This window comes from Aethina tumida, chromosome 5, assembly GCF_024364675.1.
Source record: "Aethina tumida isolate Nest 87 chromosome 5, icAetTumi1.1, whole genome shotgun sequence".
NCBI lineage: Eukaryota > Metazoa > Arthropoda > Insecta > Coleoptera > Nitidulidae > Aethina > Aethina tumida.
The window spans coordinates 22665719-22686998 of NC_065439.1; the positions used below are offsets into that span (position 1 = coordinate 22665719).

The window sequence follows — 21280 nt, forward strand, 5'->3', positions numbered from 1 at the left end:
ACTAAAAGAAAGAAAAATCAAAAAGATTTCAGCGATAGCGACACACCGGGTAATTAATCCCTTGTCCGTTTCGTCGCTGAAAAAAAAAAAAACGACGAAAAGAGGCTCTCAGTATTCGCCGATTTGTGTAGAATAATTAATTTTTTTACTTATTATGTACTAATGATTTTTATTAAAGGTTTTAAAACTACTTTTTTTAGTTTAAATCATATAGAATGATGTTTGTGGGGCTGCAAGCCCATATTAATATTAATGCCATTATTGTACATAAATATAGAAAAATCGAACGACCCCACTTCTAAGGTTTGTTCCAAACTTAGAACTGACAATCTTGTTCAATTAGCTACGAAACACATGCGTGGAACGGTCAAACGAAAGCAGAAAAAAAAATAGTCTACGGAATCGAATTAATTTACCTGATTGGCGCGCCGGCCGGCAAACTCCAAAACACATGAAACGCAGTTGCACGGTGAGTCACGGCGGACGCGACGCGAGCAACAGAGTCTGCGGGACGTCTCGACGCTGGACCGCGACGACGTTTAATGGATTCGCCCGGCGTCCGTCTGGATGCAGAGGGGCGTGCGCGTCGTCCAAAACGGAGGCCTGAGATCAGGCCTGAATGAAAAGTCCAGGAAATGCACTTCCATAGTTAACGTACATATTTTTCTTTTGTTAGTTTTACAACATTTTCAAGTTGTGAATTTGTTAAAATAATTATAGAAAATATAAACTGAAAAATAACTGTTCTTGTTGATTGATTTTAGTGGAAAGTGAGTTTATTGAAACTGATTTAATATTTAAAGATTTTTTTATTAACAAATTGAAAAATCCTGTAACTAATAATCATTGGTTGAACCAATATTTCTCTCAATACGAATATTTCAGATGAAATAATAATACAGATTCGAAAACAATTCGTCTTTTTTATTTTTATAGCCTTGTTTCGTATTGGCCTTTGTGCTTTTGGTTTATTAAACGGGCACGAAACTCACGTAACCAAATGGTCAATAAACTAAAGGAATTGTGGGGCTTTAGATTGCAAATTCGTCCCGAAATGAGCAGTTATCCCTGTGACCCAACTTCAACGTGCATAAATCGGTGAAAGGGCCAATTATAAAAGTAACCTTATTGTTCCGTTCGGTCCGCAAATAGTAAAAAACAACGGAAACACAAATTGAAAATGTTTTCCAAACAATTCATAATTCCGCTCAGTGATTTTCGCCAGTTATCTCGGATTTGCAGAAGTTTATTCTGTTATTAAGCCGAGCGTGTCCCGGGTAAACAACTATACAATAATATCATCCAGGGGGTCCATTGTATTTCCTGCGAGATAAAAACTCCGTGGCCGGCCACTCGGGCCGGAGGAAAACAAACAGTTCTCTTAAAATTATTACCTGATAAAGTGTGAAATATGTTCGGCAAATACGGCGGAGGAAAATGAAATCGGCGATAAAAAGGAAAGTGGAGAATTACATGGAGGAAGAAAAGTTCGGGTTCAATAACATTACGTAGCGCCTTGTCGGCAACGATGCTGCAGCAGACACTCGCTCTCGCCTCCCTCTCCCAGCCCCATTGTAGGGGTAGGTCTAGAGTTCGGGAACTGTGGCTGGTGAATATTTAGGCCGCAATAAAAATAATGTCTCAATCGTTATTTTACGGCTTGTACAGTCGATGACTATGGAATTGTGATTTTATGGGCTAGTTATGCAATTGTTCGCATCCTTGGGGAATTCTGAAGATAAAGTGGAAGCTACGGGGGCAATTTATGCATCCAATTGTTAGGCAGTTTCCTTGGTTTTGTTTTAAGTTTATTGGAATTACTGCAGGGGCGAGGACAGTTTATGTTAATCAAATATGACTTCCATAAAATGAATTTTGTATTTATTTTACTTTACCCATTTGTTTATTATGATTTACGTAATACGTCTTGATATACATTGGACGTATCAATATCTGGCCTACTTAATCATCCTCTCCATTGACGTCTTTTCTCAGTGCTTATTAAGTAATAAAAAATTCATATAAAAAGAAGCAGCTGAAACGATCCACTTTATCAGACGTAACAAAAATGTAGGAATATAACGGTAACTTGTTGCCTATTTTAGTATTCATGGGCATGTTTAAAAATAGTTTATGTAAAAAAGCCGTTTTGCAAATGTATGAAATTGTGCAGCCAAATAAAACTAAATTGTGGTTATATGGGCATCACGCTTCGGTATCCGTATAAAGGGATATAAAAAGTAACGTACTGCAGTAACGCTGAGTAGTTGGGACATTAAAAATACAATAATGTTTGTGTGCTGACTACTAACATCTGTAGTATTTTTGTTGAATTAATAAATAGAATGTAAGCAATATATATTAGGAAAACAATATTTTATCTACTTCAACCAACTCCTTAGAGGTCGATTTGTAACTAACTCCCTCACTAATTTTAAACCGTTTTAAAATTTAAAATGGAAACACTCGTAAATTTAAAATTCAATTTTTATGAATAATAGTTTGAAATATAGAGAATTATAATCTGTATGCATGTCATAAATATGTATACAAATTTTGATAGGAAAATATTCCATATTAAATGGTCTGTTGCTGAATTGAAAATGCAGTGTTTTAAACTTTATTAAAAAATTTATTCCTGTAGATCAAGTAAATCATGGAAGTATAAAGATGTAGGAATATCAAATAGTGTCGATATTGTTAATATTCTGAAATTATTGGTGATTTTATTCACGATTTATTATAAATAGATGAGAGTTTTTTATTCTCTATGTTTTTATTTTTCTTGTACATATTGCATAGTTAAAGTTATAGGACAGTTTACATGTTAAATAAACCACACTGAATATAAAACTATTAAACCTATTTGAAACATTTTTAAATAAAAATACGCGGAAAAATGTTGGCACTCTAGTAAATACACATTGAGCAAAATAACTAATTGAATTACGTGCTCCCGAGGTGAGTACGCGTTCACAAATTTCAGGTTTACTTGGCAAACACAATTTTCTCGGGGTCTTATTCGATTTGGCGAGCGGACGCAACAAAAGGTGCCACGTGCCCAAAACCACTCAACACGCAGATAAATAGTTTAGAGGCAGGCCCTTTTGTGTCCGCACGCTACGCCGCCGTACAGCAGATGCCCGGTACGTTCCGTAGGTATTGTGCATCCCGTACACAATGTACTCTGATTCCGGCGATAATTTCACAATTTACGAACATAAATCAAATTCCGGCCGGAGTTGGATTTTTCACGTGCAAATATGGAACGGCGACAATGGTTCAAAATCACCGGCGGCTTACTCACTGAATGGCCACTAAATCATTTCGTCGAAAATGCGGACTAATTCCATGAAGGTGTCAATGTAAATATGAGGGGGTAGGTTTCAGTTTACATACTGTGTTGCCAGAAGGACTATTCATTTTCTATATGTTTTTCGTTTATCACACTAAAAATGGTTTGTTTCCATTTAAGGACGGCGTCAAATATAAATCCCCTCACAATAAAAACATCCTCCTCGAATAGCAAAAGATTTACGATGTGCGTTGTGCTTTATGGGGAAGCAACGAGAAGTTACTATTTTAATAAAAAGCCCCTAGAAACGATATATCACACATATATTTTATTGTATTAAGATAATCTCTTCAGTAAAATTCAGATTTTACACGTATATTAATATAGAGTATATTATATAGAGTATAGATGTGTTTTGGAAATTTAATATCTACTATATATGGAAAGGGGTGAACAGAATTTTATTTAAATTTATTGTTTTAAATACACATACAAAAATTTATATATTTTATATCAAAGACATAAATATTTCCAATAGGATTCGCAAACATATGTGAATTTAATATTTAATAACATGTATTTTCAATAAACCCCGATTTAATAAATATTTTAATATTCAGTATATTCAGGAAATTTCATTTTAAATGTATGTACGATAATTTATATAAAATACAATTTTTCCTGGTTTAATTTTTAAGTATTCGTTTCAATTCAACCCAGTTCGAATAGAATCTTTGGGTTCCGGACTTTCAGTTTCGTGAAATTGAACTTCTGCTTTTAATTTACTTCTACTTTAAATTAAGTATAAAAATTCTCACTACATACGTCCAACCTACACGTAAGCCCATAAAACTCCAATTGACGTTGATTCGAATTTTTTTCGAAAAGTTTAAGTTTTAATTAGTGGCATGCTTTCGCGTTTAAAAAAGAACCAAGCATGTAAGTTACCATAAAGTCAGGATGATTAACGGTTTCCATTAAATATAAATCACGCAGGTACTAAAGTACAATTACCTTTGTTGATTTAAGGCAGTTAATCGTTTGCAATGCATATTCAACAACTATGTAATGACACTTACTCGGGATGCTAATTACCAAAAGGAAGCCTCCTTTATACAAGGTATGTGCATTAAAGTCTTTGACGTAGGGATAACTCATTCCTTAGTCAGAGTTCTTGAATATTCAGGAGATTTCGATCTCGGGAGAAAAAAAGGGGAACGTTATTTACAGGTTTATTAACGCCCACTTGATTAATGATTTTATATGTCTAATCCTGGAGGGGTGCGAAAAAACAAACGAGATTTAAAATATCATTAATTTCAAATTTTAGGAATGAATATAATTATAAATTTCAATTCGCGAATTTACAAGAAAATATCATTAAAACTTTAATAAACTCGTTATTTTCCCAGACGGTTATAATTACCAGAAGTGTAACACGATATGTGCATCAAGCTGCTCCCCAGTCAGGGGTAAAATATCTTGAGGATTTTTTAAGGCGCATTTTCCCCCTGTCGGCAACAACAAATTAAATTTGTACCTGTCAAGGAGGAAACCCACCCCTGTTATTACTACGCTGGCTCTTCAATTTCTGCCAAGGACGCTGTTAATATAATTATTATATTCTTCGGCGAGTTCATTCAATTCGTCGTGCGGAGGTTGTTAAACTCTCGTATTTTATTTTTAACTTGTACTATAGTGTTAATTACAATATTACGATAAGCGAAAAGCGGGAGACGCAAAAATAACACCACTTCAAAAGACTGGCGGTTAGCTGGCCTAGGGTTTTTTTCAATGGCACATCAAGAGGCTTCGGTACAAATAGATATAGGATATAATAAGGAAGTTGCGGAGAAATGAACTAAATCGCTCATTAAACCACCATAAAATTTATAATCAACATACGTGTATTTCTAAATCATCAAGTGGCGGGTCCATTAAAACTGTTGCGGAACTTGGTCGTTTGTTATCGTTTATTATTACTTAATTTACTAAAACGTTTTTAATTAGTCTTGGAAAAAAGCGGAGCATTGAACTTCCCGCCACAATACTTTTTTTGGCTCACGTTGTCTTCAGTTCATTGACAATCTGTTCAAAACTCATTCGGCTTTTTTTAGTGCAGTTCTGGCTATGGATTTTCCGTAATTATTTTATGTGTGGCTATAATAAAATAATGGAACAAGATTTGCAAAGAGGAAAAAGAGAGGATTTCGTTAATATTATTCAAGAAAATAATTTTTATGTCTGATATTAATTTTTATTATATCGTTTTGCAACGTTGGTCTTGGAAATGTCTGACAGTCATAAAGCATGTCAGATTTACTACCGTTTACTACGAAAATCCTCTGCTTATATGGTACTGGTGATTTTTTCAGCATAATTTGTAGATAAATGTATTTTCATTTGCACAGATAATGAAACATTTCCATCGTATCCGCTTTTTGCGAATGCAAAAACTCAATTTTTGCACCAACCGAGCGTAGAGCTTCAAGGTTAAGATTATCATAAATGTGTAGTATACATAATGTCTGGCCGATGGCATGGTTTGCTTTGCTCTTTTCTGAGTTACGCGTGCAGAAATTAAACAGTAGTGAAGAAAGGAAGTAAGAAAATGGAAAGGGAAATTATGGTTGCAGAACACTTTCCCCTCACTTTATTTCTTCTTAGATGGTTAAAGAGGCCAAGTTCGTTTATGAACCAAGTTCAAAGTCATAACATAACTATATCAGCCGACGATTATGTCATTCACTCATTGAGAACGTTCACTGCAATTTACATTTCACCGGCTCCGCCATAATCGAGATTACTAAGATGACGTGTTTTGTTTATCTTGATCTTAAACTTTACGTAATTTTCTTAGTTTTTTCTTTAATTACAATCCATTAAGGCTTTTGTAAATATTAAATTTTGTATTGATGGGTTTAATTTTTTGTCTTTGGACATTTATTGATTTGTAGTACAAAATCTTAAGGTTGCAAAATGTTGCTGACATTATTAAGAATATTTACGTCACCATTTCTTCAGAATGAGATTAAACTACTTGCTGGTAACTAGAAACGGTCCACAATTAACTTGCGTCAATGTTAATGAAGTCCATTCATAAACCTTAAGACTGACTGTGACCTCCAATACTGTTAATCAGTTGTATGCGCAGGATAAATATTTGTTTTTATAATTTATGCGTCGATTCTTGGAAAATACGCAAAGAACACATTCCCATTGGGGTCAGTTTTATGACCACTATTTCCCCAACGATCATAGCTCTTGGAAGTGATAGCTTTTGAAACGAGGAAGGAGTTTCCAGTTTACAATTAAATTTTATCACACATTTAAATTCAATGATTCATTAATTTCATTTAATTTCTGACATGTCTAGGAAAGACATACTGTTGAAAATACGATTCATGAATCTGTCCAATATCAATAAAAATCCCGTCCAATTCATAATTCAATCGGCGAGCCGGTCGCGCTCCTTTTGCGTCCGGCGTAGGAAAAAATAAAACATTTTAGAGCAGGAGCTCGGACAGGGCTGATTCATTCACATCTCCCTGCGCCTCCGTTGATTTGACATGCCACACCGGTGACTAGATCTATCATTCCAAATGTGTTCTCTATGCAATTGCCAGTCGGGGTTTTCCATCAGGTCCTCCGTGAGTGGAATACCCGATGTCCGGTGAAAACGTCACTGATACGCCACACATTTTTGAGATTGTCGCCGGCAACTCGATCGAAAAATTCGGACACCACGTCGAACAAAATCACTGCAACACGCAACTTTGAAACGTGACCACTATTGGAATTTAACTGGGATTTAATTTGTCAATTAATACATTAATACCATTAATTTAATTGTCGCTAATTTAAATACATGGGTTGTTAGTGGGTAAAATTATAAAAACATTTACTACATCTAATGAATTTTATGGTGCAAATGGTATATGGTTTGGAACATGGGAAGCTTGGGTGCGATTTAATCAAACTATTAATTAATATTTATTACTACAACATTTATTACTAATTAAATTATGTTAAATAGAAAAAAGCGACAAACATATGTCGTTTGCCAGCAACATTGACATGTTGATTTAGAACCCGGTACACTGCAGTACTGTTAATACGTTTGTCTAATAAATGGTATGATAATTGCTGGAAAGTTATTTTCAGTAAGATTAACTCAAAAGTCGATATTAATATTTCCATTATTCCACCAGTCTGAGTGAATTACTTTGTCAACGTTCTCTGTTAATTAATGTTGAATGGGCAAATACATTTCGTCGGCTCAACAGTCCAGACAGCGAGACTCAATACAAAGGATTAAATTAAGGATCCACTCCAGTGACGTTTCGCCTTAGTTAATGGTTAATGTCTAGTAAAGATCACACTTCAATTTATTAATGAACGGACAATGTGTCCGAGTCTAAATTTAAAAATCGTCAAACTGTACTACAAAATAAACGGCGACGTCGCTCTTCAATTAATCGGTGCATTCATCGTGCACGAAAAAGACCTATTATCGACGATCTGACACCTAAGGGTTCGTTCGGGCATCACAATCGTTTTGAACCAACCCCCACACCGTCTGGCCTCGCCCGAATGCGAGTGTGTACAGACAATCGCAAGTAATTTTCGCTAACGTCCTTTTGGCAAACAGCGACATCAGTGCCCGTAATCTGTCCATTGTGCTTAGCGATTTCCGTACCGAAACGAGGACGAAATTTAATCTGACACCCTCGCGTTACAACAATGAATCTGTGCGTTTTCCTTGTGCGTACGGTCCTAGAAGGAAACTAATTCTTATTGGCGTGATTTAGATTAAAATGACGATTTCCGGGGGTTATGAATAGACTGTGCAGTCGGAAATAAATTCGTATTGTTAGTTTGTTATCTAAATCTGCGAAACTGAGTTGCTGTATTCATGATTGTCGTTCTGACGATGTTCGTATAACGGGAGTCTCTGAAGTGTAATATAACTTAAAAAAAATAACAGAACAATGGCAAGTTATATTAATAATATTTTGAAATATAACACTTTTTACAAACAAAGCTCTGAGAGATAAAACGATTTCTTTAATTTTTTTTTAATTCACCTTGTGATCCTTTTTAAAGTGCAACTCGGTTCTCTTTTAAACATTTAATTAATTTCGGATTTTTTAATCTTAAATAAAATGAAAATTGTGTAGAACAGAAGGGTAATTTATCAAAGTTTTAAATTTGTAGCACTTTATCATTTATATTACTGTTGCAAAGTCCATTCGGATTATTTTGGGACAAAATAGAAGTAAAAATAAAATCGTTATCAGCAATCGATTTTGGCAAGAGGTTGGGCCCGTTTCGAACACATGTTTAGGAGGGTGGTGAACAACATCTGCAGGACTGTTATTATGATGGTCGGTCAATTATGATGGGATGAAAAATGCATTTCGCAGTCATTTAATTAATTCGGCCTCATCAAAGAATTTTTTCATGGTAATATGCCCATTTTGCAATCAATACAGATTATTAATATGTACAGTTTAGCGTGTCAATACTTGAGTTTAATTTAAAATAATTGGCAAGTATTTTTAATAGAGGATATTCCCATGCTTAATTAGTTAAGTATTTCGCAAACGGCGGACACTTCCGCATAATGGGTTCGTACGTTCATTATTCTTATTTATTAGGGTAACAATAAACCTAGTGCAAAAAAATGTTGTAATTAAATGTGACATTGAGGCGTCGTCAAAATTGCGGCGAAGACTAACAAATTGAGGCGATGATGACGGCACATCAGGTGTAATTGTTAATTATTTTATATAAGAAAAATGACCTTATAAGATTTTTATCAGGCAGTTTGGATAATTGGGTGTTTTATAGTAGTAAATACGGGGTATTATTATAACTAGGAAATTACAAAATTTCGTAACCTCATTGTCGGTAATATCTCTGCGTATGTACGTTTAAATTTTTGTACTTGATTGCTTAAAGTCTGAAAGATTGGAATTATTGTTTTGTCTACCATTATCCCAGTATATTAAGTAATTTAGTGATGTATTTTTAGCTTGTCCCCCAGAATTTGAACTATATTCAATTCACAAATACGGTGTGTAAAAATGTGTAATTATGGGGGCCCCGCGTTAGCTCAATTAGTTTTAAAGCGTTCGGATACGGCACTTCCTCCGGTTTCTGAAAAAAGTCGACACATGTTACTTTCGTAAATGAGTCGGCGACTACACAGGACCCGAAAGTCGGGTCGCTGGGGAATGGTACTGAATGGTGCCGCAACAGGACCCACCGCACACATTATCCCGAGAAACCGAAATACGACACCCGAAAACTTGAGGCGCCAAAATCCAAACCGATTCAATTCGTTAGACAATGTTTGGAATTGTTGTGTGTTGCTTATGGAAATCGGATATGGAGTCAGAGATTGATTTTGATATGTCCCCGCTGTTTGATGAAGGGTTCTTCTCTGATTTAATGGAATTTTATGTTTTGTTTTTTTGAAGACATGGAGAATAAAAAGAGTGGGATAAAACAACGAGGAGATTAAAAGACCTCGATTTATTCCATATAAATTTCAATAACGCTACATTCCGAATACCAAAAGAGTACAGCAGACCTTCAAAGTTTGATTTTTACAATAACCCATGTCAAATGATATTATCCGGGCATTTTTAACGGAAACCCCTTTGTCTTCCTTCTGCCCATCTTACTTAATCATATTTCCCCGTTTCCTTGGGCTGTCGTCGCCGTCCCGCCGCTGAATTCAGCCAAGTCGATTTTTTTCCGTGCGTCCGTCGAAATAAATCAGAAAGGGTGGACAAGAGAGCGCCTGTTACCGACAATCGAATGCAAATTGATTCTGGTCCGCGAACGGTCCGCCGTTGTCCGCACAACAGAGAGGCCGAAGACAGTGCTTATTGCTATTCTGCACCGCGAAAGGGAAACAAGATCGGTCTTTTGAAACAGATGGCGATATCCGCAATACACTGAAAAATACGGACAATATCTACTGCACACACGGACGACAGGAACACAACGTTAGAATCTTAATGGGAAGAATGGAATATTAATTTTAACGAGTTCTTTAGTCAACGCCGAGACCAACTGTATTCGATACTAAAACCTGACAACATCGTTTATCTCCAATGCGATCCCCGGAAAAACTATCGCAACTATGGGCAAGAGACACAAGCAAACAACAAATTATTTCCTTATGTTATTTCTTTTTTTATAATATTGTTTCATGTACCATTTGGTCATTATTAAAGAAAACAACTGTTCATCCAAAGCTCATCTTAATGTATTGTTTTATTCATAATAACTAAACATTTGTTTGATGATAATTTTGCTATTTTTAATTTCTATAAAATGTCATAAACTGACAAAAATATTAAATCCTTTCATAATTTATTTTAACTAATAGGGAAAAACTGTTTTGTAAAAAGCTTATTTTAAATTCCATTTCTTGAAATTACATCATAAATTGTTTCTTGTTCTTTATGTTTTTCAATTTTTCTAATCAAAGATCAAAGAATTAAATAGATATTTCTCCTAAGGGATTGAAATAATGGACAAATTGTAACTTGTTTGATACTACATTCAATTTCATGTTACGAAACACTCTGCATAACTAACGAGGAGAGTCAAATTTATTTCTTTTGGGTATATTTACAACTAATATGTCAATACTTTGTAGTCCCGATCGCAACATATTTTTTAGTGCATGCGTACAAATAAATGTTTTATTTATGTAGTATTTGTAAATCTGCCATTTAAATATTTGACACCCTGAATACAGATCGATTCGTTAAAACGAATCCAGACTAAAATGCTCGTAAAACAACGAAAAAATCACCGTTTTACATTAATCTGGCGTCCGCATTAACAAACAAACAAAAAATCTGAAGAACGACTAAAGCCCATAATGCATAGCAATTTGTAAATCAATCCAGGACTTATTGAAAGTAACGAACATATTAATTTCGAACAATGAAATAATTGATTGCCTCTCGTTACTGACGTCATGATGGATTTTTTCGATGGTCAATTAATTTCAAAATCAGCCTTCGTACTCTTCACATAATTGTGTAATTTGTATTTTTATCAAATGTTGATTGTCAAGGCGGACCGAAATGAAAACGGAATTGATCAAAAAATGCTGTATGATTGATGTGGTTTTAATTTCCTGAATCGCATAACGTCTACAGAAATTTTACGTCCGGGGATTTTTAATGAAGTACGTCTCGGTTAGTTAAAACTAGTACTATATTTAAAAGTGTACACATGCTTTGATTAGAATACGTAAATAAACAATAGTCAACTTTTCCGTGTATTTTAAAATTTAACAATAAGATGTAATGTATAAGATTAGAAATTATATGTGCACACTCGTACAGGATGTTTGGGAATTTAATTAAATAATTATTCCTGATTCGTGTCAATCATCGACCGACAGAAACGCCGACAATCACAGGTCCGATTTATCAGGATACCTCACGAATCACATGTACACACAATATGGGCAATGTCCGACTAATTACCATCAAACCGGCGACAAGCCAAGCCATCGGCCGAGGAGTATGGGACAAAGTCACGGTGTTCACGTCCATGCCATTTGAATTATTATTCCTCCATCGATTAATGCAACGAATACAATAGGCCGGCGGTGTATGCTTTCTTTACCCGGTTACCCCGATACTCCGTCCGCACAATCATTTAATAGTACCCAATTTGTTCGTAATCAAATAAATGCAGACATCAAAGTTAAAACTTGAGGATTATTACCGAGCGTAATCTGGCATAAATCAAGTAAAGCCATCGCGAGTCGAATTAAACAAAGTTTGCGGTGCTCAACAGATTGGAACTCGCATAGAATTCGCAGTCAGTGACCAGGCTCGCGGCTAATTGAACTCGCAGATTAAGGAATTTTATGCTCATTTTATTGAGCACTTAAATGGATTTGCTACTGAATTACTTAAGTAGTTTTAATGCGGGCGGTGGCTACAACAAACCACCGAGACGGCAACAGTCGCCGGCCGCGACCATCAAAACTTTTATCCCCGGTCCCGGCATTAGAATGTAAAATTCATTGTGGCATTCCTGGTGCTCCATAAATTTCACTGGATTGATTTTATGGATTAGGTCTGTCCGCTTCTTGATTGACCATCGAGCCGGGCACTCGTTCAAACTGACGTGGTGATCCGCCAGATCGGGCCGTTCCTCGGGTCACGGATATTGTTTTCACTGAAAATTATATTTCATGAAAATAGATTTTTGTGTCACTTACATATTTATTATACACTGATCCAAGAAATTGAAGTACCACACCAATAATAATTTATTATTATTAATATTTTCAGAAAAGGGGGTACAAAATAGTTTTTATTTATAATTGTTAAAAAAAATATTGTTTTCTAAAAAAATCTAAAATTATCAAAATTGGATATTTATAAAAAATAAAAATTTCAACTTAATATGGAGTATTATTCTATCAAAATTATTTAAATAAAAATATATTTATATTTAATTAACATAATAAATGTAAAATTAGAGTTTAGCTTATTTGTCATTAAATATTATATTTTTGATTCTCTTTTTCGCCTCTTTTTTTATGAACAGCAATTAACCCCGTATACTAAATGAAAAAACACACTAAAATCTATTCGCATTTAACGATTCGCACAATAAATTTATTTAAATTAACAATAAATATCAAGATTCTGGCGATATGTTAATAGGAATTGAACATTGATGCTTAAATTATAGCAATTAATATTCAAAACAGGAAAGGGAATTACCATAAAGAGGCATATTTAAATTTTAAGTATTGGTACAGTTACTTTTATACCACAGCGCAAAAGTTTAACATAATCTGGTAGTTATTTATTAGAGCAACATTTCTTATTAATATGTGTCATTACAAAATTTTATTCATTTAGTGCACTATTGCAAATATATTCCATTAATGGCATACATGCATAACAACAACGTTCAATACCGCTGAAGCTATTTCCGTTTCATTTACACATACATTTTTATTCTGCGTTTACATAAATAAACTGTTGAAGATAATCTCGCAGGATATGCACCAGAATTAATTTATTTTGGTAACCACACATCCTTTTGCCACTAAATCTACCGAACAAATACGGCCAGATTATCATCCGAAACCGTCTCAATACAAACCCTTTTATAACATGCCATAAAAAAATGGATCCAGTGTACACTGATGCAGATGCTATCGTTTATTTTTGTTTTTTAATAAGTCGTTATTTTGGCTGGGTCCAGGTTCCAAACTGAAAGAGCACTGTGTTTATAAGCTGTGCATCGTATTATCAATCCCGGTCCTAAATTAAAGCCACACATTGCAAATTAACGGTTTGATTTGGGATCAACCAGTGAACCCGCCAATTTGAACTCCAACGGTTTTAAGGACTTTCCCAATTATTAGTTTTAGTTTAAGTAACAATTCGAACTTTCAAACATTGATTGTAGTTTAATATATATTAGTAATAATTTTGATGCACATAAATTATGATTGGATCGTAAACATAAAATTTATATAGGAGAGAACTGTTATAGTTGCTAAGAATATCGTCCATAAAGATATTGCGGCATCAAAAAAATCGTTCAGCACCAAGTTCCGTGTTTATTTTGTTGCGTTATGAGATCAAGTAATTGAAATTGATGGTGCAGTGTACGGAAGCGTTATTAAGTTTCAATAACGCTTAATAGATACTCCTTAGTTATCTGTGTGAATGTTTCTCGTCGTAAAGTACATACAAAATAATTAGGTTGGCATTGATTAATAAATTCGCAACCAACAAGTCACTACTCTCGTACGACAAATGTTTACCGACGAGGTCGAAGACATGATAAATCTGGTTAAAAATTCATTATTCAAATATTTGGGCTGCGCTTCCTCATACCCTTCCAACTTTATTATTCCATTAGCTGCTTTATCTCGGAAACTTGGCTGCCGCAAAAAGCCTAAATATTCAACGAAAACTTGGTCCTCGATATGACTTATCGAAGTTTATGCCATCATCCAGCCGCACATAAGATAAACAGCCGGATAAATTTACCTGCGGCATATTTTGGCCGCTTCCCAAATGGCGAATTTCTGAACTACAGCAGATGATAAAAACGGGATCAATATGCTTAACATTTTGATGCGCTTGTAAAATCACGGTGACAAGTTGGAATACCAGAAGTTATGATGGAATGGAACACAGTTTTTGCCCCGTGGAGTCCTGGTTATTGAGCTATAAATTGAACTCGGTTGTCAGCGAGGTAGTTCAAATTTTTGGTAGGTATAATTGGGGAGTCAATTAAATTTTTATAACCACTAAACTCATACGCTCCATCATAAATTCATTTTAATTTGAATAATTAAATTAACGCAGGACTTAAAAGGTAATGGGAGTAGCTTCTGGTTACTAATTTAACATAAAAATGTTATAATTAATAAATTTTCCTGCTTATTCTCCAATTTACTGTGATTATGATTTGCCACGCCCCATATTAAACGTACTTAAGATTTTCAATTTGTATGATTGCTAAAGGAAACGCATATCGTTTAATAGTCGTTAACCAGTAAACCTAAAAATGGTTGCTCCGGTCGCTGGTGTATAGATGTGTATTAAACTGTTCATTTATAAATTCAGGAACCGTGTCTAATGGTTTATTGCCGTCGTTAATATCTTTTTTGCTGTCCACCGCTGCTTAGAATTCATGCCATTTTCTGAACATTAGAATAAATTCAGCGCACCGTCCTCAAATAAAGAAAAGGCAAACTGAAAAATATCTGCTATATATCTTGAATAATATTTAACTAGGAAGTCCCAAATGCATTACAACTAGACAACGGAATGGCTAATGGACATGAATGGTCTGAAATATTGGAGCTATATTCTCACATCGAAACCATAGGCAAAGCCGAAGCGTGGGAGTTGCAAGTGTTCGACGGCCAATAGTCAAATGCACATTATTTAGCACTGTACTTAGATACACAGTCACGTCACGATTTTCTTTAAATTTCAAATTATTACGTCAAAATGAGAGTAATGTTTGCGAAATACGTACGCAGGTTCTGGTGGCCTAGCCGATTACATATTCCAGGCGCCTGGGAATTCAATTAACGAAAATTATGCCGTACCTACTTGATACCAGTGTTGACTAGATAACTATGTTAGAAGCTGGAAACTAAAACAAAAGGAGTGGGAATTAGATAACACACCGTGATAACAACATCTGCCCAAAATTTCTGCATGTTCTCGCATAATTGTCTATTTTCGTCATTCAGTTGTGTTAATTAATTTTCTATGTTTAGATTAATTCTAAACTGATACATTATTTTAAGGTTGAAGCTTTGGTTCATACAAAATTGGTGTATCACAATTTCAATTTCTAACTGTTTCATCAGAGATAATGGCTGGGAAAGCAAAGGTGGGTAATGTTATGGATTGAAAGAATTTATTAATTAAATATAATTCGAAATTTATAACGGATAAGGAAGTTATGTGTATGTCACATAAGTTTTAATTGTTATATTATTCAGCAAATGAACATAAGGATCTGGGGAATTTATGAATATGTATTTCTGAAATGCCTTTCACTGCATTTATCAATACTGTGTAATCGATCATTTTTTGATATAAAATATAAATAAAATTCGAATGTTATTATTACAATTTTAAGGCTTGAAACTTTTTTGTTTTATATTTTAAATGGAAGACCTACATTGACACAATTACAACAGATCAGATTACAGTACTATCCAGAAAAACTGGAAACTGATATTTAAAATTTTGAGAAAACCAATTAATTTGAATATTTCAGGTCTGATAATTTTCTGATAAAACACAAGAACCAAGTACCGTTGGTTGGTACCAAAAGATTTTTGCTAAATCATCTTTCCATATTTTATACACAGAATCTATCAATGAAATATCTGTTTTCATAAACACTTTATACTGTTATATAGGACTTGGACGTTTTTTAGCAAATTCGTTCTGTTATTTTTTATTCGTTCTTATATAACGACTACGTGGGTGGTTGCAAATTCATTTATGATTAATGCTTGAAAAACCTGTAAGCTATAAACGGTATTTATATGCCTCAAAATAATATTCCAAATAAAATAAATAAATCATTCGATACAATGTAGTTTGTAGTTCGCCTTATATATTATTCATGATGTGTCATTATAGTTCGCCAGGTTTTTTTTAAAACAAAGCAGACTGATTCTATTTACGTCGTTTTATTCGCTTCTGCCATAATTTTGCAATGTACCTAACGGTATTTATATACATATAAATATAGAGACAAGACATATTTGTCATTTGCATAGGACGCTTTTTGTTCAATACCATATTTACCGAACTGTATGAGATATGAAACCACTTCATTCAAATGGTTTTTATAACTAAATTATGCGCACGGTCACATGTTTTATTTAAAACCATCCTCTTACGCCATGGTAAAAAATCATTTCAGAAATTAATTTATAATCTTCGATTTAAATTCTAGGAAAATAAAATTGCTGCATTGTCTGCCGTTGCTGCACCATTTACGATTCAAACACTATTGTTTTTTTTTTTCTGTCAATATAACGGAACTGTGTAGTTCAGAAACATTTCGTCTTCAAAAAGTAGTTTGTAGTATTCGTCGCCACTAAAAAACTTCGCCTTCGAGATGAAATTCCTCACGTAAATGAACTCACGTAACGATTGCTTTTTGTGTCGATTTCCACTGCACAATATAACAGTTAATAGAAAATAATTGATACCATTTGGTCGTGTCTGTAAACTTTATGTCGAAATAACACAAAAAATTCGAGTAGAACAATTGAATAGTCGAGCTTAAAATAATAGTTTATTAATAACTAGTAAATTTCTAAATAAATTAATTTCCCTTTTATAATTATAATAAAATTTTATGTCTTGTACTATTTCCTCTATGTATTATTAACATACTCTCAACTACTTGTAAAGCCTTATTAACAACTTTTAGCATTTTCCAATTAGTCTTCAATTTATATTCAATTAATTTGCTACTTTGTATAACTTAATTATAAGTTCAAGCATATTTAGAATAATTTTATGTATAGTTTTAATAAATTCAATTTTAATTAAAAAGATATTTTATTTATTAGAAATTAATTCCTCAATTATTACTAATAAAATTAATATTGTCCATATCATTATACAAGTTTTAAACTATTTTATCATTTTAATATTTTACGACTAGATGTACTAAAGCAGAACTGTATTTTTTGAAATGTTACAGCTCTTTAAAATATTTTCAATAATTAGAAACAATTACCACGTGTATGTATTTATTAATGGTTAATAAATAAATTGTTTTCTCCAAGGAGAGAGTTAACTACACGAATGTGTATTGAAAACAGTACATGATTGACACTGACATTACTGAAACATCAATATGAAAATATTATTTAAAGACATCCGAAATTCATGTATCTTTCTTCCAATAAATGCGGGGTAATAAATTACTAGGGTAAAATTAATGAATGAAGATATTAGACCTGATTTTTGGTTGCTTTCTGTGTAAACGCAACAAAGCCAATCTTAGACCACGAAAAATTGAAGAAGAAATACCCTACTTGAAACATTTGGATGGATTAAAAGCATCGTTCGAGGAAAATCGTCTGAAGTTGCGTCCTTCGGTTAGAATGGATGATCAAATGTTCGAAAAGATATGTGTATTGGGCAAAGGATGTTTCGGAAAAGTATATCTGGTGCAACATCGTCAAAATAAAACATACCACGCAATGAAGGTTGTGTCTAAGGCTTACGTTATAGCTGTGTCTCATACTCACAGACTAATGATTGAAAAAACAATACTCGCGTGTATGAAATACCCTTTTATCATTAACTTAAATTGGTCCTTTAAAGATGATGCTTGCTTGTATTTTGTCACTCCATTTTTAATTGGAGGCGACTTGTTTTCGTGCATTAACAGACATATCCGATTTCAGGAAGATTTAGCCAGATTCTACGCCGCCCAAATATTGTTAGCCTTAGAGTTCATGCATCATTGTTGTTATGTATACAGAGACTTAAAACCGGAGAATATTCTCATCGATGCGACTGGGTACCTCAAATTAATTGACATGGGCTATTGCAAATATATCACTGGTAGGACGTACACGTTTTGCGGTACCCCGGATTACATGGCGCCAGAAATCATCAATTTTCTTGCATACGGAAAGGCGGTCGATTGGTGGTCGTACGGAGTGCTTATCTTTGAAATGTGCGCGGGTCATCCTCCGTTTACCGGCAATAACATTTTGCGGACGTACGAGAACATCGTCAGAGGAAAATACAAGTTTCCGTTTTACTTCAGCAACGAAATGAAGAACCTGATTAGTAACCTGCTGCAACGAGATTTATCCAAGAGATTGGGAAACTTAGTTAACGGAGCGAGGGACATAAAAAGGCATGTATGGTTTGGGGAGATAAAATTTCACGAAATTTATTTAAAAACCGTAGAACCGCCTTTCATACCTGAATTCGAGTCGCCAAGCGATACCCACCACTTTGTAACTTACACAGACAGTAGAACAAATGTTCCGGGTAATAAGGTTTATGAACATTATTTCAAAGATTTTTGATGAAAATTTATGCATTTGATGAAGGTGTTGTAATAAAATATATTTTAAGAGGACGTGTAGTCTTTAAAATCAAGAAATACAAAACATTTTAGTGAAATCATCAGTTTATCCATTTTTAGAATTCCTATTTGTAAGTAAAATTAGTTTTATTTAGATTCAGTTAAACCAAATATTATCTATTTCGGAAATATAATCTATTATGGAAAATCCATTAAAGCACTGTTTATTTATAAAATATTGTGTGTTCCTGTTTTTGATGTTTTGGACGATATCCAGCCTGGTTACTAAATATAATTTTGATTCTCAATTATGAGAAATAAATTTACAGCTGTTTAATATAAAAACTACTTTTTAAAATTCTGCTGTGATTGTTGCTAGTATTGTAGTGAAACCTCATCCAAATGAAGCCGCGCGAATATGTGACAGAATTCATTCTATAAATAACTTATCCTCCTCTGAATAGTAAATAAAATCGGAAACGAAACTCCAATAGTTCTCTCACGATCGTTAAAATGCAGGATGCGCGTTTTCTGTGACAAGCCTAGCTCCGCGACTCGCAAATAGTTCGCTGCCAGTTACGCTTACGTACACGTACGTATGTATGTATGTATGTACTCCTCTTTAGCATATTGACAGGTGTCCGTCATATCACTATGCGCCGCCCGATTCTTTCCGAATACAGTAAATATTTTTGGCTTGAATAATCTGGATTCCAAAAATTATGACTTAATTGTAGTCCATAAAATTAATTTAATGTTTTTTTTATGTATATATTATAATAATTTCTACATATTTTATCTGCATCTGGATTTAGAAAATTGATTCTTATCTGTGATATCATCCTTAACCTGTCCTAACTGTTTCTAACGGAACCGTGTTACGAAAATTAAACATTTGTTTACATTGTATAAATACATTCATTAACATTGATTAATTTATATTATAGAAAAGAATTCCCAATACATATATATAAAACAGCAACATCTGGAAGGAGTTCCAAAATAGTGGTGATTTTGAAAATTTGCATTAGTAAACCATAATATAGAATTCCACAAAGTTGAGTAAAAGCTGTTCACCTGAAAGCATCATCCACATTATTTAATTAGCGAGGGCAGCCGACAAATTAAGCATTGCACCGGCGTCGCCTAATTTTCTGATCTCCCGCTTATTCGCTCGTTTATCCGGCGATGCTGTCGCCTACGACTCTAGGGATTTAATGAATTAAATAGCATGAATTATTCAACACTGACCGGGTGCGTAATGGTGCGTACCGACCTGAGTGCACACACACACATAAACGTACACGTGAAAACGAACGAATCGGCTCCAAACTGACACACATCCACGCCATAATACACCATCAAAATGCTACAAATGCATTCCTGGAATTTTTACTCCAAATACATAATCCAGTATTTTAAAAAATGTTTCATATGCGGTAGGTGCAGGACAGGACTCGAATGTTCTCACGATTTTACGCAGTCCACGTTTTTGTTTGTGTTGCAGTTGATAGTAAACAGAAAATTATAGATTTTACGATATTTTTTTCTCTAATTTGAGCCCTACAATTTTTTATTTATAATGAAAAATAGAAAGAGGAGTAAGAAAAAACATAGAGAACAAAAAATTTTATATATACCATAATGTATAATTTTTTTTCGTATTGCATAATATTATATCAGGCAAAAAATTGATTAGAGCATATAAATAAATAAATTCCACATTGGCTTTTACATCTCTAAATATTAATATGTAAAAAAAATGGTTTATTACTCAATAAAAAATCATATAACTAAATCTTCTATTCAACTACACTAAATCCAAGAATAAAATGAAAAATATATCAAATATTGAATTAAAACAATTGTTTTTTTTTTTTTTTTTAATTTATACTCGTTAAAGTATTTTTCATAAGTTTCGTTTTACTGATATTCTGAGATTTTATTCCAAAGTATACTTGATCACTACTCTTAACGTTAATTTGATTTTTTTCCTAAAAAAACACCTCCTGCAACTTTTATGGTCAGCATAAGGTTTTTTATTGTCTATCTTTGGAGTTACTATTCATCAAAATCAAATTATAAATAAAACATTTTCATTTAATGTAGATTTATAATTGCAAACTCTTAATGGATGATCTAAATTTAATAGTGCACCTCTGCAATTAATTTAAGTGGACGTACCGTTACCCAATTTTGAGTGGATATGTCGAAATTTCAGCTGCCGATGAAATAGACTATGTCCGACAAAAATCAATCTTCCTGTCTATATTCAGATAATATAATACGTACATATATGAATAAAATTACACGGGACAGCACGTAATTATCTCAATGGACATGCTGAACATGCCTAAGATGCGTATG

At 33.7% G+C, this 21280-nt stretch overlaps 1 protein-coding gene across 1 annotated transcript; it reads left to right on the plus strand.

Annotated features, from left to right (window-relative positions):
• Window positions 1-17729: 17729 nt before the first annotated feature.
• Window positions 17730-19011, plus strand: LOC109600504 (cAMP-dependent protein kinase catalytic subunit). The gene is made up of 2 exons (XM_020016664.2): window positions 17730-18739; window positions 18793-19011. Exons 1-2 carry the CDS (start codon window positions 17811-17813, stop codon window positions 18809-18811), a joined length of 948 nt encoding a protein of 315 aa, XP_019872223.1. The 5' UTR covers window positions 17730-17810; the 3' UTR covers window positions 18812-19011.
• The last annotated feature ends 2269 nt before the right edge of the window (window positions 19012-21280 follow it).

What these genes read in the sequence shown, in the direction of transcription:
- LOC109600504 (XM_020016664.2), top strand. Translation starts at nt 17,811, where the DNA reads ATGAAGATATTAGACCTGATTTTTGGTTGCTTTCTGTGTAAACGCAAC.